This window comes from Lontra canadensis, unplaced genomic scaffold, assembly GCF_010015895.1.
Source record: "Lontra canadensis isolate GAN:19392208 unplaced genomic scaffold, GSC_riverotter_1.0 scaffold83, whole genome shotgun sequence".
In the NCBI taxonomy this organism is placed as follows: Eukaryota; Metazoa; Chordata; class Mammalia; order Carnivora; family Mustelidae; genus Lontra; species Lontra canadensis.
In genome coordinates, this window is record NW_022631077.1 from 6,823,599 (window position 1) to 6,849,001 (window position 25,403).

General features: G+C 39.9%; 1 protein-coding gene across 3 annotated transcripts in view; it reads left to right on the forward strand.

Annotated features, from left to right (window-relative positions):
- The window catches only part of NKAIN3 (sodium/potassium transporting ATPase interacting 3), a 605,428-nt gene that overhangs the window by 565,865 nt on the left and 14,160 nt on the right, over positions 1–25,403 (forward strand). For all 3 annotated transcript variants that reach the window (XM_032882627.1, XM_032882628.1, XM_032882626.1), the window contains exon 5: positions 1,469–1,529. In XM_032882627.1, coding sequence (XP_032738518.1) covers positions 1,469–1,529 — 61 coding nt within the window. The remainder of the gene's footprint in view (positions 1–1,468; positions 1,530–25,403) is intronic.

Below are 25,403 nucleotides of genomic sequence, written 5' to 3' on the forward strand. Positions count from 1 at the left end.
TGATGAACAAGCTGAAGAAGCAACATTCCAAGAGTTTTGCTGGTGAAGGGACCGTCAACCAGCAACAGATGCTCTTTGGTCGTCTCTTCCTCGGTTCGAACACCTACGGTTCTAGGCTTCTTAGCTCACCAGTCCCTCTGCATTTTCCTGAAAGAGGGAGATGAAATCTGCCTCAGCAAGTGAAGAACTAGCACTTGAGCCTGCCCCATGTAGACAGTCTGGAGGTGAATTCCAGATTCAGGTTCTTCATCTGCAGGCTGGTCACAAACCCTAGATAGATTGTTCTCTGTATTGAGAACTTCAGTCTTTGACACCAGGACTATCGGAAACATTTCCTTTCCGAATGTTATTTTATAAGGGGGAGGGGGGATAGACTTTAACAAGAGAGAGAAGTAAGAACACAGACTGTATGACCACTAATTAGGTATGTATTTTTTTATCAAAGTACTCAAGAGTAATTTTAGACTCGACGAGATGCATTCATAATTCTGTCCTCCAGGAACTGCAGTGTCTCCAGCTCCACAAAGTAAGAATTGCCTTCTCAGTATGATAAGTACGGAAAACAACATGAAAATCTAGAAAGCCTACACTTTGGCACCTGCATTTATTTAACCACTAGTAGCCAAAGTACAAATTATCTCTTCAATGTCATTGTATGATTAATGACCTCAAAGTTAATGCATTTTCTTAAGGTATAATTAACAAAACAATTTAGTATTTAAATAGAATTTATAGTCTCAGAGCATTTCAAATAATTAAGTAGATGATTGGTATTTAATTTACAATTAACATATTTTGATTCCTTTTATAGCCATAAAATTGGCTATTAAATATTAAATAAATAAATAAATAAATAAATGGCTATTAGATATTAAAATAGTTGTAGTAATAATGAGTGCTACTACAAATTGTTCTCTAAATAGTCCAAACTTTAAAATATATGTTCTGAATAATCTGAGGTGATTTTAAAAGTATGAGAACTGTAAATCCCAAGTCAAAAGCTAAGTCAAATATCTAGAAAATATTTCCCATTCCTGTGTACTGTTTTAGAAAGTTATTGCAGCTAAGCAGTAATAGAAAAGCTCTTTAAAATCACAGCTATTTTGGGGGCACCTGGGTGGCTCAGTGGGTTAAGCCTCTGCCTTTAGCTCAGGTCATGATCTCAGAGTCCTGGGATGGAGCCCCGCATTGGGCTCTCTGCTCAGTGGGGAGCCTGCTTCCCCCCTTTCTCTTCCTGCCTCTCTACCTGCTTGTTCTCTCTCTCTCTCTCTCTGTCAAATAAATAAATAAAATCTTTTAAAAATAAAATAAAATCACAGCTATTTTTTAAAAACAAGATTTTTTTCCTATTAAGATTCACAGACATCATTATTAGTACTCTTTGTCTTTATTTTATTGGATTATATAGGCTTTTCAGTTCTGGATATTTGGCATCAATTCTTAAAGTATTTTTTTTTCTCTTTTGCAGTTGGTTGGTTTTGTGTATGCCTGTTATGTGATCAGTATTTTCATGGAAGAAGAGGACACCTGTAAGTACTATTATAGCTACTTGTGGGTTTATTTTGGGTGAGCTATAGCTTCCAAAGCTAATCATTAGAGGGCTATGAAAGCTTTCATAGCTGGAATTTAAAATTCTTGAATGAAGCCCAGTAAAGTCACAATCAAATGTTTGCAAGCAGAACTGCTCACAAAGAAGATGGCACTAAGGTTTGAAACTCTCAGTCCCCACTGTATGTGTGGCTGCCCAGAGTCATGGAGATCTACAGATTGTTGTCATATCATGTCTTAGTAAATTTTCTTCAAAGATCTAAATATAACGTGGAATAGAAAATCGGGGATTATTTTATCCATGATCCATCTTAAGTACGCTACTGAAGAATTTTGACATCTGACTAATACCAATAACATCAATACAGTACATCATAGCAAGAATTCTAGCAATGCAAATTATATAAAATGCTCCACAAAACTAGAAATGACAACCTTTAAGGTGAGATGTAAAAAAAATTTTTTTTAAAGAAATGCTATAAAAGAACTAAGAGGATGCTAGAAAGCTAAGTATTTGTGTTTCAGCAGAATACTACCAATGAAATAAAAGACAGAGAGGACCTGACATTACCAGGGCAGAGGTTTAGCAACATATGCCAAAAGCCCACTGATGTTTAAGGCACATTTCGGTGCAACTGTTATGAGCTCATGTGATACCAAAGAAAATTTTACTTTATTTATAAAAAATAAGTCATTATTAGATAAACAAATCCCACCCACCTATCTCAAAGGTTCAGTTATATCATCGCAGTTACTGTCTGGGTTATAAAGTTGACCTTTAAAAAAAAAACAAGTATGAGTGTCCTGCTAGACATGGTGACCTCTTTCTAGAGCATAACTCCAAAGGGGTCTGATGAATGCTTCCTACCAAATAGATGCAGTCACAGTGCATGAGCTGGAATCCACAGTGAGGATTTATTTAACCAACTGGAAGAAATATGGGACCCTGAGATTAAATTCTCAGGTAGTGAAAATGTGTGAACATACTGAATTCTATCTTTTACACTGGCTTAGGGGTATTTTTTTTTTTAAATACTAGATGAACCAGAAAGTTTTTGACATTTCAGAAGTGCTGTTGTAATGACAGCACTTCCCACTCTGAGGTTAACGTCAGAACGTATATTTTCAGGAGTTCCATTAGTAGCTCCCCAATCTGACAGAGTTAACCCACAGAAAATCAGCAGCAGGTTTCCAACCTACAGCTGAGACAGGTGTATCTCCAAAAACATGAGACCTAAAGGAAATTATTAGAATAAACACTTCAAAAAAAAAAAATACACTGCCTGATAAATCCCAACTGAATCCCTCATAAAGTAAGTTTGAATCAGTACCAAAAGTGCCTGTTTCTTGTTCTCCTCACTGAACTCGGAGCCTCTCATTCTCCAGATTACTGTATTGTGGGAGAAGAGGCAGATTAATCAATAATGTTTTCTCCATTAGAATAAATATATACAGGACTTTTCCTTGAGGCTTGTGATTTTAAGCAAACCTTGGAAATCCAAAATGACATGCAAAAGAAAAGGCTCATCTACACTGGGTAAAGGATTTATTTTGACCTTCTGTCAGCCTTCTTTCAAAGTAATAATGTCGGTGGCTATGGATTGTATTGCTACTGGCAGATATTACAGTGCCGTTGACTTTGATGTCTTTAATTAGCTTACGTTTCTCTGTAGAAATCTCTGAATCAGCTATTTGAATGTTCCTCAAACTGGCATTCAAGCAGCTGCTGGAAGCCTATGCTATTAATGGTTTAATTCCAGTGTTTGTTAGGAGGGCCATGCATTAAGTTACCAGGAGACATCTGGATATAGTAGTCGTGTTACCATCAATTCAAACAAAACATAGAGCCAGAAAAAGTTGTGGGTGGGTGCTCAAGACAAAATAAATATGCCCTACACTGACTTGACATGATGATCTACTGGAAGAAAGACGACAGGGAGAAAGCAATCACAAACCTTTTAGTCTAATAGTTCTCAAGTGAGTGTAATTTTACATTTTTTATTGAAAGAAGTCGAAATCAAAGTGCAGTTGTAATTAAATTGTCCCAGAGTCTTCAGAAGGCAGATGTGAGCAAAGAGAAATGTCTGGAAACCAATTGCAATGATCTCATAGACCAGTCCAATCTGTGCCAACACTTAGCTTTCAGGTGCAATAACGAACCGCCCTTTGGATATGACATTACCGACCCACAGTCAAAAAGAGGTGTCTTTTGGTTGTTTTTTTCAAAATGTAAACCTACAGTGAGAAAGCCGTACTGGTAGCTTTCCAATTTGTCTAAGTATACTTCTGGAAAGCCAATTCTGAAAGGTAACTGCAAATATATAATGTAATGTCACAGTATTTTGGCAGACAATGTATCATTTATCATTTCGATTCCTATTCTAACTAATGAAAATCTCTGCATTATTCAGAATGCAAAGTTAAGCCTTGTTCTTGGACTGAAAGCTGTCTGCCAGCCTTAAAAATTAATAACAGCTACCCGCTCTCTCTTCTGCACCACCTAAGTGGTTCTATGGGACTAACATTTCAGCTGATGGACATGTCTGAAGGGTAATAAATGCTTGAGGAAACATTTATTTCCAGCCACCCATCTTCTTAGTTACCTCTTGGCCTCTTCTGCTAACTATATCTCTTCTAAAGACTCGGATTGCAGGTCAAAGACAATGAAATAAAAAGCTCAAACAGGGAAGAATGCTGTTTGATGGGGTCAGAACTTCCCATCACTCATTCCAACGAAGAAACCTATTTATAGCTCTTGTTTCATTTTTATTTCTTTTTTTAATATCTATCAATCTCTATGAACACTTTTGTGAGACCAGGGTATTTGGAATCTGTAATCACAAAAACCTGTCGATGTCTTGTTTGTGAATCATCTGCTGCTGAAAATGAACTTGTAGGCTTGTTACTATCTTGTCACACTTATGAAAAACAATGTTTTTAATTCAGGGAAGTGTGTAGGCAAGGCAAAAGATGCTGAAAAATAGTATTAACGTATATAAATATTATCAGGCTTCTACTGAGGATCTGTTGCGATCCTGATGACTGCTTCTGATATCAGTTTGTAAATTGCGCCTAGGACATCGGTTTGGTCTCACAAAAGCCAGTCTGGGTTGCATACGTTGAATAGTCAGAGAAATGTATATTGACAATCCTAAGAGTTAGTTTTTGAGAAGGAAATAAATCCCCCCCAGATGCAGTTTCGATCATTTACATTGAAATTCTCGAAATGACTCTTTATGCCACCATTTGACCCTTGCTAATATACTTTTGGGGAACTTCTCATTGGAAGGAAGCATGACTCTTGGAAAAATATTCCATACTCAACTGTCCTTGAAGCTTCCTGCAGGCTGGTGTTCATGTATTTTCCTCTCTGCCCATAAATTCCTTTTTAAGAGTATAAGATGATATTACCATAGCAGTGATGTGACTTGGAAATAAATAACCCTGTCTACCTTAAAAATAAAATAGTCATCAGCAAAATTCATTTCTTTGGTAACAGCAGAGGAATCGTAATTTGGGACAAGCAAACGATGGGGAACCACAGGCAAGTCGCAAGAGACAAAGGGAAAGTCGGCTGTTATTGGGTTGTAGGAGGAAATTAGGGAGGGTTATTTTAAACAACAGTTGCCTGGAGAAGATCAAGAAAGAGTACAAAGTTGCGGAGTTCCTCATTAGTTTAAGCGTGGTTACTGCGTTGCTGGAACAGGGAGGGATCTTCCTTCTTTTTCTTAAAAGTGGAAGATGAAATTCCTATGTGAATTTTACTATGTCAAGCTAATTCTTACCTTCCTTCTTCCTGCTGATTCCACAGCCTGATACACTTGCGAGAGGTGCCCCTTCAGCGCTTCCCTGTTCCATTTTAAAGATCTATTGATTTCTTCATTTTGAGAGAGGGGTTGGTGGGGGGCGGCAAGGAGGGAGACAAAGTCTGAAGCAGACTCTCTGCTGAGCATGGAGCCTGATTCCATTTTAACTGAGATTTCCTTCGTTTATTTTCACAACCCTTATCTCCTCCTAAGAATTTACCAAAGCTGTTAATGGGAGGACGATTGGGTAGTTTGGGTGTTAACTTCCCAGTGTCCCTTCCTGGCTCTGTAATGTTTGCAGAAGCCTTAGGGAAGGAGAGTGACCCAAAAGTGGGGCACCAAGGGAAGGAGAGAAATCAGCAGAGGATGGAGGATCCTCAGAATAGAAAACGGCCCATTGTCTCGTGAGCCTTGCAACACACAGGCATTTGAAGTGAAGGGACAGAAGAATTTGCTGAGTCAGAAACAAAAATGCAGGTATGATCCTTTAGTCACAGCCAACGTTTCAACGGAGTCAGAACATTTGTTCAATAAGCCATCGAGAATCTACTGATTCTCAGAGAGGATAAATTTCTTTGGGTAACTACACAGTGGGGTTGTACCCAACTAACCTCACCACAGTTTAGACTTAGAGCCTGAAGCATCTCCCCTAATTTGATGAGAAGACTTTATCAAATAGCTACAGAATTACTAGCTAATCTTCCTACCAGAATAGATGATTGTTGAGGTCAGGATCTTTATTTTGTTTCTGATTTAATCCTAGAGCCTAGAAAATGCCTTGCACATAGCGATAAAGAAATGATTGCTGAATTTATAGGGCAAAATTCTCTTGGCCTAGCAACTCATTTTTAAAAATGGATTTCAAAACCCCAAGATTTTCAAATTTAATGAAATGATACTGCCTTACGTTTAAGCACTGAGTGAGATGCCTGATGCACGAACAAATATTTATGTTTGGCAAATGGCATTCCTACATCTCTTTAACAAAATTGGATGAGTTTTAGTAATTTTGAAGGTCAAGATGCAGGGAAATGGATTAAGCTTCTACTATACCACATCAGAGCAAGAGCTTGGGTTTGTCAATTCCTGGACAAGATATCACAGAGGGAACAGGGACCTGGAAGGTAGATGCACTCCCAGAATGAATTCAGTTACAAAATCTGGCCGAGGGAAGAGATCCACTATCCAGAAGTTGGAACCAGCAGGGTGGTGACCTCACCCAGCACCACACATGCAGCACAGAATAGCATCCCAGCTACAGTGCTGTGGTTCAGAGACAGAATTCCAGTCCTCGAGTAGGTTATCAAGACAGTCTCTCTTCATAATGGATGCATTAATTAACTCAACAGTGAGAATCCTTTCCCAGTGTATGTATACATCAAATCACCATGTATTAAACTTTAAATATATCACAATTTTATTAGTCAATTATACCTCAATAAAGCTAAAGAAAGAAAGAAGAAAGAAAGAAAGAAAGAAAGAAAGAAAGAAAGAAAGAAAGAAAGAAAATTTTCCTCTCAAGAAGATTATCATAAATGCCCAAATACCCAAACCAGTCAATCAAGTAGGAACTCTCCACAGGGACCAGAGAGAGAAGCCCTTTTACTAGAACCAGCTCCAAAGTCAGTGCTAAACTCACCATGAAGTAGAGTCTAGACAGTTGCCCATTTCACTGAACCAGGACTCTTCTAAATCAGCCTAACTGGGGACAGTGCACAGCCATCTTCTCTAATCTCCTCATCTCCAGACACATCTGTTTTCCTCAATCCACCAAACTCCTTCAGAGAGGCCTTCTCCCTCTGTTGACTCACTAACCTGCATACATCCTGCCCATCTCCACTTAACTGTCTCTCCCGAAATTTAGCCACTTTCTGTCACTCTTCCCAGGCTGGCTGAGGGCAGCCATGATCTATTGTGAGATGCTTACATTGCACCTCTTCCTTGGAAACATTTAACGTAACTGGAATTTTTCCATCATGATGTCCCCAGGACCAGTCCATTTCCTGACATAACGGACACCCTATACAATAGATAATGAGTGTTGAGTGAGTAAGTACGAATAAATGGACTCAGGATGTTTGGGATTTTACTGGCAGAGATGAGGGAGAAAGTGTTTCCTCCCCTAATCTCTGTTTCCACGTGTGTGAATGACACTCCTGACACAAGCTAGAAACTTGGGCGAACTCCTTCATGCTTCCCTCGCCTCCCACATGCAGTCAGTCACCAAATGAGACATTGTCACCTCTCTTCAAGTAACCAACAGCCCCACATGTCTGTTTGTTTTTCAGGATATATTTGAGCCAGAGAGAGAATAGGGGGTAGGGGCAGAGGGAGAGAGAAACTCAAGCAGACTGATCACTCAACCCAATGTGGGGCTCAATCTTACAACCTTGAGATCATGACCTGAGCCGAAACTGAAAGTCCAATGTTCAGTCAGCTGCACCACTCAGGCGCCCCCCTCCACACACACACACACACACACACACACACACACACACACGTGTTTTTTAACATTCTTCCCAGGGATACCTTCTTCCCCATGCCTCAGTACACCCTAAGCCTATCTCTGAATCTGTGCTCAAGTTATGTTTTAATTAACTGCATCTCCTACTTGTAGCTGGGGATCGTGTCTTACTTACCCTAGGATCCCAAGACCTGGTTCAATATCTGGAACATCATAGGAAACGAGCGTGTGTTTGTCATACATTTATTTTGTTGTACACACCCCCAGGTCTTTATGTTATCTTTCGTATCTCTTTCCTCCTACCTTACAAGAATTTAAATTACCCATTCCCTGCATGACAGGAAAAAAAAATCTCATTAATTCACAATAAGGTATAAATTGGTTTGAGTACTTATATTCCCTGGAGATTTTCATCGGCTACTTGTCCAAAAGTTGATACCAGTAAGCAAAGAACACCTACTACCCCAGAGTAGGTTTTAATGTGCTGTGTTTCCACCTGAAACGGGATGGTGCAAATTAAATGAAGGCGGTCCTAACTCTGCTAGTATCTAGCTCTTTTCACATCAATAACTCGAATCACCTCCGAGGAGATCCCAAAGGCCCTCTGGGCTCTAACACTGCGGCTCTGAGGAAGATGTCCAAGCTGGGTGATTATCTCAAGGCACAATCAAATGCATCACATTTTTTACATTCGTTTACAAATGGTAAATACCAGTGGCTGTTGAAAACATCCTGATCTCTCGGCCTCAGACTGATAGTCCATGGAGTGTAACGCCCCTTAAAGCAAGCCCTCTACACAAATCCCTGTCACGCTCAGGGAGGCACAATCACAACTCTCTACAGGCCTGCTCAGGACAGGCTGGAGCTTCCTGGGCTCGCTGTTACCCAGCGGCCTACCGTGTATGGCCTGCCCTTAGGTTGAGAAGGAAGAATGTGGGATCTGCCATCCAGATGGTACGGGATGGAAGATAAGAGATTTGGGAACCAGATGTGATTATGGAGGAGCAGAGTCAGAAGTTAAAAAAAAAAAAAAAGAAAGAAAGAAATCCACACCCTCCTGGCACCCTAAGCGCACAGAGGGGGAAAAAAAATGGGCTGTAAGAATTATATGTGGATCCTATGCAATGGTTTTATTCTGGATTATTAGTTGGAAAATTTAGGAGCCCAGGGGAAGAGCAACTGAGAGCTTTCTGACAGGACTTCCAGTCTCCACTTTAATTCTAAATTCAGTATTCTTACCCCAGCGCTTCTCAGCGAATACATTGATCCCTCCTTTTTCCATCTGTTCCTAAGCTGTCCTGACCCGGCAGAGAGCAACATGGCCACACCCACTGTCCCTGGGGCATCTTCAAGATGTCCCCTGTGAACACACCTCTTGCTCACTCTCAGTCAGCGCCTTCTCAACTTCCCTTAAAACTACAGTCTTTGAGTTCTCTACCCTCACTTCAGAGAGGAGGAAGTGGACCCCAGAGAGGTGATGTGATTCCCAGCACCCTTGACCTCCTCTGCCCCACACATTCGGCACCAAGACTCTAGCACTAAGACTGTCATAAAGAAAATGGAAGCCAAGTAGGCAGGAGTCCCTGGAAATTCCTGGAGTCTCTCTCCCATCAGGACTGTCTATATTTACCCACGATTATTTTCTTCCTGACAGAAAAAGAGGGCTTCATTCCCTCCCACATAGTCAGGCCCTCTTTCCATTAATTATTACTTCTCTCTCTCTCTCTTCCTCTCTCACTCTCTCATTCTCCCCATCCCCCTCATCTATAACTCTCTCTTTTTTTCCCCCCTCCCTGCCCAGTTTCTTCCTCGTAATGGATCTTTTTCCTTAGCTTATGAATAAGGTCACAAAATTAAAAAACAAAAAAGCAGTAATTACCCTGACACCTCCATCCCCCATACCTGGACAGCTAGCTTTCCCATCCCTTGTGCTTCTTCCCTCCATGTTCAGAGTTTTCCACAAAGTAGTCCAGACTCACAGTTCTCACTCTCTCACCTCCTACTCACTATCGGGCTGCTGCTGCCAGGCCTTCTGTTCTACATTATTACTGAAAGTGCTCACTCAGAGGCCGGCAATGACCTCTTAATTGTCAAATTCACTTAGATCTCATCCAGCTTCATTATAACTGATGGCTTTGGTCACTGCTGACTGTTCCCTCCTTGAAAATTTTCTCTTCTGGCTCTCCCATCTCTGGAGTTTTGCCAGGCAATTCCATCTCTTGAACAGCACTTATCTTACCAATTAAAAATTACTTCTAGGGGCACCTGGGTGGCTCAGTAGGTTGAGCGTCTGTCTTCTGCTCAGATCATGATCCCAGGGTTCTGGGATGGAGCCCTGCATCAGGCTTCCTGCTCAGTGGGGATCCTGCTTCTCCCTCTCCCTCTGCTGCTCCCATTGCTTGTGCTTTCTCTCACTCTCTGTCCTGCTCTCTGTCAAATAAATAAATAAAATCTTTTTTAAAAATTACTTCTAATATCCTTATGCACATTAAGCAGATTTCTGATGCAGTCACAGGTAACAAATTTTGTTTGTTATGCTGGTAAGAAATTTTGAGTTAGTACTTGCCCTGCCTAGTTTGGGAGGGATGACTTATCACTAAGTCCTTAAAACGTTAACTTGCCATCCTTAGTAAAGAGCTTATATTCCCACTGTTACACTGAAGCATTTTAAGTAAGATCAGACAATACAAAGAAGCATTTTAAAATAAGACCAAACAATAAAACAGATGTTTATCCCTTTTAGATAACAAAATGGCACATAATATTCTCAAGAGCTACATTCTTGGACCAAATATTTAATGGAAATCTGATTTTATAATTCCTTTAAAGAAATGTCATACAAGGAACAACAATAAAGGAACACTCATCTTCATGTGCTTTTGCTAAGTAGTTTATTGACTAAGAAAAAAGGAATTTAGTGTTCCTTCTGGGAACAATATTTGGGACTGGAAACTGAGTGAGTTATTTGGGAGTATTCCTATAACTTGGATGCCAGCATGAAAATAAAGTAGGAGAGCAGTAAGAGAATTTGTTTCTTCTCCTGAGTCGTATGCGGTGCAAAGTAAATTAATTCTAAATTATACCTAACCAGGCTTTTAGTTATGTCCACATTTTTTTTTTCCATAGAAGGAAACAGGAGCACTCTCTCTCTCTCTCTCTCTCTCTTTTTCTCAAACTCTCCATCTCTCTCCTTCTCTGTCTCTCTCTCATTTGCACTTGCTTTCTCTCTCTTTGATTGTAAGAACAGAAACTCTAGATTATACTTAATAGTCAAGAGAACCACTTTCTTTGCCGCATGTAGTTCAACCAACTGAAAAGCTTGTAATATTTCCCAGCCCTTATTGATTGAGTACCACCTTCACAAATTTTGTTATACCTACGTACACATTTGTGCCAAAGACTGGCCAGCCACTCACTAGACTCATTTGTTTCTTCTCCTGGCACATAGCCGGACTGCATTTTCTACCTTCCTGTAGTCAGAGGTCCCATGAGGTTGAATTCTACATCATGGAAGGTGAGCAGAAGGGATATGCCCCCTTCTAGGCCTGGCCCCTGGGCAACTTCTACGTGTGGTTCTCAATACTCCTCCCCTTTCTACCTGTTAGATATAGGCAAGCACAGACACTTTGGAAGCCACACGTTTAAAATGGTGCAGCTACAGTATTGAAGGGACCTGGGTCAGGGTCATTGCTTGGAGGAGGAAAGTTGACCACACAAATTGAGAAGAGGGTGATGAATGCCTTTGAGCCATGAGGCTCTGAGAAGCAGACCAGAGGGGATGGTCAGGGAAAGGGTCTCCCAGGCGTGGAGACCCTGAAGTAGAAACAGGCAGGAGTTCGACCACCAATGGGGGATTGGAACATTTCAAGTGTTCCACAAAATGCCAGTGCCTCCTGTGTGCCCAGAAAGGTCTCATGGAGGACATGGTTCCAAAGCTGAGACCTAAAGGATAAAAAGGAAGGGGCAGAAGGAGTAACAAGTCCAGAGTGACTCCCTTCTGGGAAGAAGCTTCCAACCAAACCAAAGGCTTGACTTCAGGACTAGTTTCTTATTGGCTGCTTTCAAAGGTCAAAAGGCTATTTGGACTCCCTGGCCGGCCGACTCTGAAAAGACTAGTGAATTAAAAGGCAGATTGCATCAGGGGAACCTAGTTTTAAACCCTTGTTGAGTGGGAAGATTACGGGAAAAATGATGAAAAGCATACCATTTTTTTACGTGTGGGGAGACAAAAGAACACACGGCTTGGACTTCAGTTTTGTTTTCTTTTCCTTTGTTCTATATATGCCCCATTTTCTGTTTATTCAGCTACATGTTTATTTGGAAAAGTAAATTAAATCTGTTTTTTTTTTTTTTTCTTATTTAAGGAAAACAAAGACTTTTAGTTACTGGTCCTGAAGTTAAAGCCAAGGCGTCATAGTGATTATATTTTCCTTCTGAGATAGCAAAGATGCAAGAAAACAGGTGAAGTCCAAAGTTTCTTTAGGACTTCGTCACTGTGCATTTTCTGATGGCCACAAGGGAAGATTTTCTGTACAGGAAATTCTATCTATATCGATTCAGGGTTTAAAATCACTGTGCAATTTATTAAAGTGACAACATTTGGGGGATGCCGGGGTGGCTCAGTCAGTTAAGCATCTGTCTTTGGCTCAGGTCATGATCCAGGGGTGCTGGGATTGAGTACTGCATGGGGCTCCTGCTCAGCGGGGAGTCTGCCTTGGGGAGTCTACATCTCCCTCTGCCTGCTGCTCCCCCTGCTTGTGCACTGTCTTCCTCTCTCTCTCTGACAAATAAATAAATAAAATCCTTAAAGTAAGAACATTTCTAAAAACCTGGTTTTTCCTAAGCTGTAGATGCTACCTAGAACATTTACTATTCCATTTATAAATCTAGTAAATTTTAATAATGACTTTTGGGGGGAATTTTTTTTCTCTCTATAGTGGTAGAATATACATAATATAAAATTAACCATTTGAACATATTTATGTGTATAACTAAGTGGCAGTAAATACATTCATAATGTTCTACAACTATCCCCAATATCGATTTCCAGAACTTTTTCATCATATCAAGAGAAGCTCTGTCCCTATAAATAATGACTCCTTATCTCCTTCTCCCCCCAGCCTCTGGTAACCTCTATTCTGTCTCTCTGTGTTTATCTATTTACTTTCTGTCTCTGTGTATTTACCTATTCTAGGTACCTCATATAGATGGAATCTTATAGTATTTGTCTTTTTGTGTCTGATTTATTTCATTTGCCATAATGTTTTCAAGGTTTATCCATATTGTAGGATGTATCAGAATTTCATTTGTATGTAAGGTTAAATAATCTTCCATTGGACTTTCAATCACTACTTGATCTACTTAAATTCAGTAGTCTAAATTCCTTTAAATAATCTGTTCCATTTACAGTTTAAACTAAAGCCCTTTAAACATTTAACCTGCATTCATGAATTCATTATAATTATCCTTCTTCTGAAGCCCTTCAGAAATTCACCCTGATTAACAAAACACTCACTAGTTTTTAAACTACTCCAGCAAATCTAATAAATCTAATAAAATAATCTCAAATTTTCTTAATTATTACACAAATCTAATGAAGTTTTCCCATGTCTTTCAACCTAAAATCACAGGTGTAAGATTAATTACCCAATTCAAAATTTGAATTGATTTTCTAGTGTGAATCTGCCAGAGCTAACATAATCTGTCTGATTCTGTTAAGAATCACAAAGATTGTACATACCAAGTAAACACAGATTATCCCAGTGATTACAAAATCCTAATCTGTACTTCATAAAAGAGTTTTAAAACTGCGGAACTGGCTTCCTTTCTCCCTCTGTAGTCAATTCCTAGTGTTAGAAATGCATTTCTCGCAATAAGCATCGCAAACATTTGAGTTTGCTAACTGCTGAGGGATTTTCAGCTGGCAAGCAGAACCTAAATTCCACTAATGGATTTATGGGTTGTTGTTTTTTTTTCTAATAGTTGGTAGAACAAGAGGAGATCTCATTCCATACCCTTCAAATATGATTAGTTTAGCAGCGCACAATACCAGGACTCAGATGACATTAAATTTCAGTATGCAGAAGACTTTGCTCGTATGAAGAGGTTTTTTTTGGTTGTTTTTATACATGCTAATTCTTTAAAACATTTTAACGTCTTTCCATGTGACTTCATAGACATCCATGTACTTCTCCATGTACTGACATCCACATACTTCTTCCAACCTATCAGGTGATAACCTGATAGAATTCTGTGTTCATTCTATATTCTAAGTAGGTTATCAATTCTTGTAGATATTTAAATACCTTTAATTAGATTCTGCAATTCTCTCATATCTCTTCTTGTTCCACGGTCACTGACCTGTTAAGATCCAGAAGTATTTATAGTCCAGACTCAGCACATTATTGCTTAATTTTAAAGCTTAATCAAGGTTAAATAGCTAACTCTTTATTGATTCATCCCTTCAAGAAACAGTTATTGAAAGACTTCTGTGTGTTAGGCCACAAGAGTACATAGATGAATAAGACTTGGTCCCTTTCCTAAGAGATTTTATGTTCTAATAAGTGAGCCAAACATGTAAATAATTACAGAACAGCCAAATGCAGATAATGATCTCTTTAAAGTAAATCACACGTACAGAAAAAGTAAGCAGAAGCTAATTGTGTCTCAAAACACCAAGCATGGCTACTCAGAGCATGTGAACATGGTCTTAAATGAAGAATATTGCATCACGAGGAAGGAAACAAAGAAAATACATCTTAAATACTGGTCAAGGTATGTCAAAAAGGCTTGGGAAAACCATAAAATAGTCAAGAAGGCCTAAGGAAAACCTGCATTACACAAAAAGTGATGAGTAATTGGGTATATTCAGTTCACCAGGTGAATGGTGGGGGGTCAGCTTTGAGGGACCTTGAATTCTGTCTTACACCAGTGATTCTGAACCTATTTCATATTTCAGCACTCATAGAGAAAGCTAACACTTATAGGCCACTCTGTGGTAAATAAATCACTTTTCTCCCAGCAAGAAATGACTGGTCCAGAGGGCTAGCTACCCCAGACTATACACACACACACACACACACACACACACACACAAATATACGTGCACATGGGGAAATGAGGGAATTGATATCTTATCACATCTGTACCCACTCAGGTCACACTAGTTGGGATGTTCTGCTAGATGATGTAGGGTCAATAAATGGGTTTAATCTTGGGAAGAATAGGATCTGATTCAATTTTCTTTGAACAGTAATTCAAAGAAAGAGGAAAGGACTTGCAAAAAAAAGATCTCAGAAGAAATGGCGCTTTTTTTTTTTTTTTTTGGATAGAGATTGCCCTAGGACAAGGAGAACTAAAAGTAATAATAGAGACCACTAAAAAAATAATAGTATTCAAGGGGAAATGTCCAGAATTGTAGAAGCAGATAATAAAAGGAATTACAGACAGACTTCAAAGTCAACAGGTATTTGTGACTTGATTGGCTGGATTCAAATGAAAATGATAAAAATATATTGGGGGAAAACTGGATAACTAAGAAAAATTAATTAGGGAAAAAATTATAACTGTTTAGACAAATTCTTTTTTTTTTTTAAAGATTTTATTCATTCATTTGATAGAGATCACAAGTTGGCAGAGAGAGGCAGGCAGAGAGAGAGGGGAAAGCAGGCTCCCTGCTGAGCAGAGAGCCCGATGTGGGACCCGATCCCAGACCCGATCCCAGGACCCAATCCCAGGACCCTGAGATCATGATCTGAGCTAAAGGCAGAGGCTTAACCCAATGAGCCACCCAGACACCCCTGTATAGACAAATTCTTAGGACTGTTTTTAACCCTTACCTTTTTGAGCATTAGTTATCCTCTCAGCCATTCCATGCTACTTTATTGACCTCAGAGTGATTTTAGAAATTCATTATTCTATTATTTAGAAACTATATTAAAGTGGGAAGCAACTGTCAGCACTGATTTGGGGAACATCTGATTCCAGAAATCTAGACCCAGGAAGGCAACAGAAGCGAGAAATGCAGCCAAACACAAATGAAAAAAGGATGAGTTTTCAGGATTTTCTTTCTTTATCTTGTTTTCTCTAGAGTAAAATATTGCTCCAAATGAGCCCCCAGTAGGGACATGGAGGCCTTCAGCCACCAATGATTCTGTACAGATAGTGACTGAAAATTACAAAACTTTGAAAGGGCTTTCAGTAGAGATAAATAGTGGTTGAGGACAGTGAGCAGCCATTCCATCCAACTAAGATTAACTGAAGGGTTAAGAGTGTATCTACTCAGATGCCTGGGTGGGTCAGTCCATTAAGAGTCTGCCTTCACCTCAGGTCATGATCCCAGTGAACTGGGACCAAGTCCCATATAGGCTCCTTGCTTGGAGAGGAGTCTGCTGCTCCCCCTGTTTGTGCTCTCTCTCCCTCTCACCTATTCAAATGAATAAATAAGATTTTTTTTTTTACTTTTTTATTCTTTTTACATTTTTTATTAACATAATGTATTATTAGCCCCAGGGGTACAGGTCTGTGAATCGCCAGATTTACACACTTCACAGCACTCACCATAGCACATACCTTCCCCAATGTCCATAACCCAACCACCCTCTCCCTAGCCCCCCTACCCCCCCAGCCCTCAGTATGTTTTGTGAGATTAAGTGTCTCTTATGGTTTGTCTCCCTTCGGATCCCATCTTGTTTCATTTATTCCTTTCCTACCCCCCAAACCCCACAGGTTGCCTCTCAACTTCCTCATATCAGGGAGATCTTTACCAAAAAAAAAAAAAAAAAAAAAAAAAGTGTATCTACTCTAGCAAAACAGACCACAGTTTTTGTGGCTTTTGAAAGAGGCGAGTCACTTTAAAGAGAACAGAAAATGTACTCTTAAAGATGAAGCCAAAAGGAAGAAAGAAAAAAAAATTATCTACTGTCTGTCAAAATAAGAGAGAAAACTCAAATGTGTGTGCGGTGTGTTGAGGGGGTAGGAGAGCGACGCAGATGTGTCACCAGCATCTTTACCAAGTTGGCACGACTCTTGCAACTAAGAGCGAGGCGAGAAGCCGCAGTAACAGATGATTATTATCAGAGCATCCTGCACGGACACTGCCACTAAGTTCCCCTGCAGAAGAATCAAAGACAAAATACTAAAGTCGGGCCACGGGACTGTTACAGAATGACTAGAATAAGCCTATCACTGGATCTAAAGGAGTAAGGCCGAACACGTTATGAAGAAGTCGCTTGGGCGCCTGGGTGGCTCGGTGGGTTAAGCCGCTGCCTTCGGCTCGGGTCGTGATCTCAGGGTCCTGGGATCGAGTCCCACATCGGGCTCTCTGCTCAGCGGGGAGCCTGCTTCTCTCTCTCTGCCTGCCTGCCTCTCTGCCTACTTGTGGTCTCTCTCTGTCAAATAAATAAATAAAATCTTTGAAAAAAAAAAAAAAAAAAGTCGCTTTGAGGACTTCGCACCAAGGGGATATATTATCTACAAAGAATCCCACGGAGCGATTTGAAATGCCGAGAAAAAAGATCTCCCCTCCGGCTTTGTGCTACGCGATGTGGGCGTGGGGCGGGGCGGGGCGGGGCGAGGCGAGGTGAGGGGTTGGGGGTGGGAGTAGAGAATAAAAGCAATAACAGTCAAACGCTAAACAAAGGGTGATGGAGATGGTCACGTGTGCCCTGGGCGGGTCTGGGGCCTTGGTCCAGACTCGGAGACTTCTTAGCACCAGTCTTGGCGAGAGGGAGGGCTATACTTCCAGATGACGCTCAGCTCCACGAATTCTACTTCCACTGAGCTTTATTTCCTTTCTTGCACCAGGTCTTTATACAGGGAAGCAGACCTTTCCAGGATAAACCTCAGGCTACAAAGTGTGGCAGGCTAACTGCGTTGCCCTTTTCCAAACTAGCTGCTCTTTCCAAACAGGAGAAAATCAAACTAGACACAAATTCAGTGTAAGTTCCTCAAGGACAGACACTCTTCCGGAGACCAGGGGGAAGAGAATGTTGGAATTCTAATGAATCATGGTTATGCTAACCTAAAGGAAACTTCTGGAATTTCAGAAATCAATACTTGATGGGACTGTGCCATCAGAATAAGATAAATGGGCCAATAATACCAATAACAACCTGTCATTTGCTGTATGCTTTCTGAGTGCAGCCCTCCATGGCCACTGCCCCATCTAGGACAACCACACAGTGAGGCGGTCACTGTTCTTATTTTATAGATGAGTACACTGAGGCTTCCCCAACTCACATAACCTGTAGGAAGTGGAACTAATACCTGACCTAGATACTTCAAGTACCAAAGTCCATATGCTATCCAACATCCAATTATGCTTTTCTTTCCAACAAGGATAACAACCAAATTCTTCCTGAACAGGTAAAGAAATAGACATTGGTCACTCACTAGATTAAAACCAGAACATTCATGTTTAAATATTGAGTAAGAATATAAATTAGTTGCACACTGTGGAGAAAAATAATGGGCTAGCCTATTAAAATTTAAGTGGAAACAGGGAGTCATATATAATGTAATACACCCAATGATCTTGCTCCAAATCAATTGTCTTGTTTTATTTAGCTCTGAACACTAAATATGCAAAACTTATCATTAGAATAACAGAATCTGAAGATTCGATTCAAATACTACAAAACTGTAAAAACAAACTTCTTCCCTAATGCCCTCTCCCCCCTCAAACGATGTGACAAAAATGTAACTTTCCTTATTTTCACAAAAACAGATTTTTCTTTCCCATGGTAGGCAGATCCCAGAAAACTCAGCCATTTCAGTAATTTTCAGCTACCTCAGAGAGGAGCTCAAGGAGGGCTGTCCTCTCAGCCCTGATTCTGAGGTGAAGGTTGACGTGGTGGCATCAGGTGTGAGGGGGCAGGGCTGAGCATCCACTGAACTGTGTGCAGTGATCCCACCGTGATCTCAGCTGTCAACCAAGTCTCACTCTTGGCTGTTAGCACTCTGCATATAAGCCATGGTGGAGTCTGGGACCCTAGATCAACTTCCTGAGCAGGGTAACTGCTTATTCTCTTATGTCTTCCATATCTCACACAAAGGGCTCTTGTAGCCAACCCTAACTCAGAACCATAAATAGAGGGGAACCCACGAAATTCCATCTTAGATAAATTGACACATTACAAACCACAACATTTAATGATAAAAATGAGGCATTACCTGAGTAGCACAGTTGGTTAAGCACCTGACTCTGAATTTTGGCCCAGCTCATGACCTCAGGGTGGTGAGATCACCCCACATTGGGCTCCACACTGGGCATGGAGCCTGCTTAAGGTTCTCTCTCTCCCTTTCCCTCTGCCCCTCCCTCTCTAAAAAATTTTTTTTTTAAGTTAAAAAAAATTAAATTAAATTAGGAGCACCTGGATGGCCCAATGGGTTTAAAGCCTCTGCCTTTGGCTCAGGTCATGATCCCAGGGTCCTGGGATTGAGCCCCGCATTTCACTCTCTGCTTAGCAAGAAGCCTGCTTCCTCCTCCTCTCTCTCTGCCTGTCTCTCTGCCTGTTTGTGATCTCTGTCTGTCAAATAAATAAATAAATAAATCTTTAAAAAATTTTAAATTAAATTTAAAATACCTCAATAAACTTTAATTAAGTTGAAATTTTAAATTGTTCCAGTTCCTTTTGGAACTTGTACCTGCATTCCACTTGATCCATAGAATTGTGTCCTAATGTAACATTTATCCTTAAAATTTTTTCTTATCCCATCATCCATCTCTGCAATGAAAATTTGTTTATAGATTGAAATCTTATTTTCAAGAAATGTTATTTTTTCATGAATAAAAGTTCTTAATTTGTATAGCCCCATTATCAGTTTTAATTCTTAAATTAAGAAATTTCATGGTTTGTTCTTATTTCAGATTGTTTTATCTTTCTTATCTGTCTTATTTCAGATTGTTCTTATTTCAGATTGTCTTAACTAATCTTGAGTTGAGTCTTTCCTTTTTTAAATATCTTTTAGGATCAGCATTTTGATTAAACTGCTGAAAGTTTTACTGGGATTGCTTTGAATCCATTGATTAACTGAGCCACAAATCAAATTATATCTTTATAGCATTGAGATTCACAACCCACGAATGTTTTTTTTCTATTCTTCCAATTGTTTAAGACACTCTTAATTTCTTTCAATATGTTTTGTTATATTCAGTGTAAAGGACTTGCAGATTTTTTGGATTTATTCCTATAAATAAAAATTTAAGGGGCACCTGGGTGGCTCCAATGGTTAAAGCCTTTGCCTTCAGCTCAGGTCATGTTCCCAGGGTCCTGGAATCAAGCCCCGAGCATCAGAGAGCCTGCTTCCCTTCCTCTCTCTCTGCCTGCCTCTCTGCCTACTTGTGATCTCTGTCAGTCAAATAAATAAATAAAATCTTTTTTAAAAAATTTAATTTTTTCCTGTGACCAGGTTTTAAGTGTTAAAGTTTGTCTTTGGATGGGGTTATACTTACAGTTATTGGCTACCAATGTGATTGAGCAACATAAAACTATTCAACAATATGTGAAATATGTTTCCATTTCCTCAGTCAAGTCGATAGACAATAATTGCAATTATAACTGTATCCAAAGAAAACTTAAACATAAAATGAAATATTTAGTGGAAGAGTACCTCTTAATGAAATGGAGAGTTTCTTTTTTTCGACTGGTCCATGTACTCATGGGTGAATATTAGTTATTGCTAGGATGAAAGAGCCTACCTCACATAATTCCAGTATGTGGTGATAGTGTTGTATATATAGAAACTTTGCACACAGAAAAAATATAGGAATGGAAAGACTTTGGTTATAGTGAAGTCATTCAATTATTTTAGTTCCTTGCTTTTGAAGAATTTTGCCAATAGTTTTGAGGTCCTACCTTGTACCAGGCACTGTTCTAGGTACTGAGTATATAGCAGGGAACAAAATCAGACAAGATCAGACAAAAATACTTTTCTCATAAAGCTTAAATTGTAGTCAGGGAGTCAGAAAACAAATACGATTTTTTAAAGGAAAATAAATAATACAGCATGGCAAATAGCGATAAGCACACAAGAGAAAAGAAAGCAGGGGAGAAGGAAGGACAGGTGGGGAGGAGTGAAATTATAGGTAGAGTGGCTGAAGATATATGTGAAAAAGTACACAGTGATCTAGTATCAAAACATATTTTCAAGGTACTAAAATTTATTATAAAATTTGTTTTGAAAGCAAAAAACAAAAAAAAAAAAAAATGGAGCCACCTACCTGGTCATGAGTAGCTATTATTTTATCATCATGTGAAATTGAAACAGCTGTGTTGTTTAGTGACCTGGAGGATGATAGTAGGGCACCAACATAAGATTCCAGATGGCTGAGATTAATACCTTTCATGGTAAAGTGGAAAGAAGACAACTGTGGAGGAGGCTGGAGAAACCAAGAACCAGAACAGCATCAGATACTTTCTCAGGATACATACATTTTGGAATTCGGGCTCTTAGAATGAGCACCTGAAACTGCACCCCATTTGCAAAGTCTGTCCATCTGGGCATTCATTCCCCAGCTGAAGACTACTGGTCACTTAATGCTTCCCCTCCCCTCTCCCTAGGACAAGGAGAGCCTGGATATTCTGGACAGACCTGGGGTTCCTCCCAGACTCTCCAGAATCTCCCAGTGACCGCTCCCAGTGTTTTCTAGACAAAACTGCCGGTAATGGCAATGACAGTGATATCAGGTCTCCGTGTCTGAGACAGAGGGGAACAAGACAGAAATGAGAAGAGCCCATTTCACATGGCTGTTACCAGGCAAGAAGAGGTAAAAATGTTGAAACACTCTGATCTGGACAGCCCAACCTCTAGGACTGAGGACTCTGCTCTCCTGGCCCGGAGCTGACTTATCCTTGAACATCACAATGGGTGGAGGTGCTTCCCTTTTTGAGTTACATGCACTTTCTGAAAGGTGGGAGCCATTTTAAACTTCCTGCACCATGAAGTGAACAACAAGCAATAGCCATTAAGGTTGCATTTGGGTGTCGTGTGTCTGCTTGAAGGGCTCTTCGGGTTCCTAAAGCCATTGGCAGCAGGAGAGCCCCGGCCACCCTCTCTGGGCACCCACAGTGCTTCAGGGCACTAGTCAATCACTGTGCCCACCACACACCCATCATGGCGCCAGGCACAGCCCGACCACAGCCTGCAATTTGGCCCAGCACAGCATGCCCTCTGAAGACTCTGGTTCTGCAGACAGCAGATGACAGCAGCTCAGTGATGCTGCAAAGTAGCTCATTCCCTAGTAGCGCAGGCAGAGTTTAGTTGCCAGCTACCTCCGAAATCACTGGTCTTTCCTAAAAGCCCTCATTATCTGCAGGGTGCTGCACAATCCTATCTGTGTGAACTCAGTTGGTGGCAAAGCCTCTATCCCGGCTTTTCTCTTATGAATTCATATCACAGAACAAGTAAATCACACGGCAACAGTCCCAATATTTGAGTTCTTGATGCCCTGAGCAATGCCTCCTTAAGACTTCCCGGCAACTAGTACAATCAATGTATATTAGAACTGTCTCCTATCCAAATAGCAGGAACAATGATAGACCAGGAAGCAGTTCGGAATAGATATGTTGATTGGGTCTCATCTTCCTGAGTCTTTTCACTGCTCTGAGCTAAAGGCAATGTTCCAGGGCCTCGGTGTTTCTTAATTCAGTGACATGCAGCGCGCAGCTTAAGTTGGATCAGAAACAAAACACCTATATCCCAGTAATTATTTGGTGACTATAGTTAAACCTAGGGCATAGATGATAGCTTGTGCTCTCACTGGAGGTGGCATTGCTTCAGGTCCATGTTTAAACAAACGTGCTTGCTGCTTCAGGTGTACACAATCAATCGGGTTTGCAATGTCTGAGTGAGGAACCGAGTCAGTAGCCCTGAGTTGCGTATTGGAAACTTCATTTATGACAGAAAGTTTCCTGTAGTCAAATAGAAAAGTTGCAATTGGTTGTGTATCTTTTACAAGGGGAAAACAACTCCCAATCTGTACAGTGAGCTGTTGCTTTAAATCTAGAGTAGATTTGTAATTCCTTCAGGTCAGGGAGAATCCTCATCGGGGATATGGAATGCCTAAAGTAACCACAAAGATATTTGGTTACAGGTAATATGATTTCTTCCAAGAAGTTGCTTGGCTGTGCTGTTGGAAGTTGGCACAGGAAATACATTTGAAAGGACGGCAAACAATGAGGTTTCCTGGCTGCCGGCTGTCCCTGTGGGATCTTTTATAGTAACACCTCAGTTTCCGAGAATGGGTAAAGAGAACAAGGCTTTGCTTTTCTGGACAGCTGAGGCCAACTATTCAAGACTTTAATACAAAGTATACAGAGTATACAGAATTCAACTTCATTGTCCTTCAGGTCTCCCAGCAAACTATTCCCCCCACACCCACTTCCTTGCCTCCCCACCTCCCCAGCTTCCTTCTGTCTTTCCCACCTCTTCCGTGGCCTCTCACCCTTCTGCCAAAGATCCCCATATGGCGTTCTCACTGTAATAATTAGATTTCGTGGGAGTTTCCTTTCCATTCCTCTTCTTCTAGTACCTCTGAAAACTTGTCTATGCCTTTTTTGTCCCTTCTCATGTTTTGTTGAAATGTATCTTAGTTCTACTGGAAAAATTCCTTAATTCAGTATCTTCTTACATCTTTCTCATGAAAGTGAATTTTAGAATGTATAGTAGCTTTACTTTCTTAATCATATAATATAATTCCCTTATGGAAAACTTAAAGGCAAAAAAGTCTTTCCTATTGACTTGTTTTCAAGTCTTTTGTTAAGTCATCTTTAAAAAAAATCATTTTTTTAAAAGCATTTGACATCATTAGGAAAAAAAGAAAGCTTTCAGAATCTGCACACTCACCCTACATTTAGGCTCCAATTTACTGCTTTACTTGAACAATCTTCCCATTCTGGCAAATGGCAAGTGTTGGTATACATATAAAAAAACTAATTTTTATACAGGAACATCATCATCTCATGGACTTATAGGTTTCTGTTGCCAAAAAAAACCACATTGCCTTCCATCCATAAAGGATTCTTGATATTTTCAGTTTCTTAAGTATCTAACTTTTTTTAAAATTACATACTTTTCAGGGGCGCGTGGGTGGCTCAGCGGGTTAAACCTCTGCCTTCGGCTCAGGTCATGATCTCAGGGTCCTGGGATTGAGCCCCGCATCGGGCTCTCTGTTCAGCAGGGAGCCTGCTTTCCTCTCTCTCTCTCTCTCTCTCTGCCTGCCCATCTGCCTACTTGTGATCTCTGTCTGTCAAATAAATAAATAAATAAATAAAAATAAAATTACCTACTTTTCAATAATTTTTCCTTAATAGTTACCATTTTGGAGATTTTGTCTAGTTCTAGAAGCTTGATATTTTAAGTTTTACCAATATGTGCTATTTAACTTTAAAGATTTGAAAAATTTACCTCACACTAGAATTCTGATATGTGGAGAAAGTGTAGCTCATTTATCGTGCCACCCACTGGGATGACCATGTGTCCTCGTTGGGTTGAGACGGTCCCTGTTTACTCAGTTGTCCTGGCATCCTGTCTAGTTTAGGTTTTGTCCTAGATTTTTTGTTTTTCAAATGAAATATTACCATTAAATAATTGTATTAGGATAATCTAGGTTGGGTAAACTGATAGAACACCAAGCTCAAATTCTCCTCAAGATGTGGGAGAAGCAAGTGCAATGAGTAGAATTCTCCTTTTAGCACATGGTTAAATATGTAAGAAAACCAACACCACCACCCCCCACCCCGTCTTCTCCCCAAATCTTTAAGGATACAGTAGAACTAGGACCTTTCTTTCAAGGAGAGCATGTAGGTCAATCAGTGATTAAAAGTAGGTGTTTGGACAGGAATAGCAGAGACCGCTAACTCCTTTCAGTGCCAGGCAGAGGTGCCGCAGCTCATAGCTGCAAAGTGGGGTTAGTAGAGGGCACTCAGAACTGTAACTGCCTCCCAATGAAGCTGCAATGTTTTACTGACAAAAATAGAAACTCTCGTTTTCAAAATGTATATGTATATATAAATGTATATATAATACCTATAATATAAGTATATACCTAATATTATAACATACATTACATATAAGTGTTTACATATACACAGTAGTGTAAATAAACTAGAATATTTTTTTCTTCATTCAGATTTTATGAATAATGCTGTTATAAACAGCTATGTACAAATTTTTGCAAGGACATAATGTTTCCATTTCTCTTGGGTCTGTACCTAGGAGTGGAACTACTGGGTCATATGGTAACTCTGTTTAACCATTTTAGGAATGATTTCCAAAGTGCCTGCACCATTTTACATTCCCTCCAGCCGTGTATGAGGGTGCTAATTGCTCTACATCCCCACTAACATTTGTTATTATCTGATTTTGATTTGCATTTACCTGAAAACATTGTGGTAATGAGTTTGATGTTGAAAACAAACAAAAAGAACTTGAGGATAGCGGAATACATTTTCTGTCTTTGCTTCTTTTCATCCATCATAGTTAAGAACATTTGAGCCTTTAAAAAAATACTTTGAAAATCAGTCTGATTTTCCTCCAATAGTTGTGAGCATTTTTAGAAATAAGACTTCTACATTTTAGTTGCA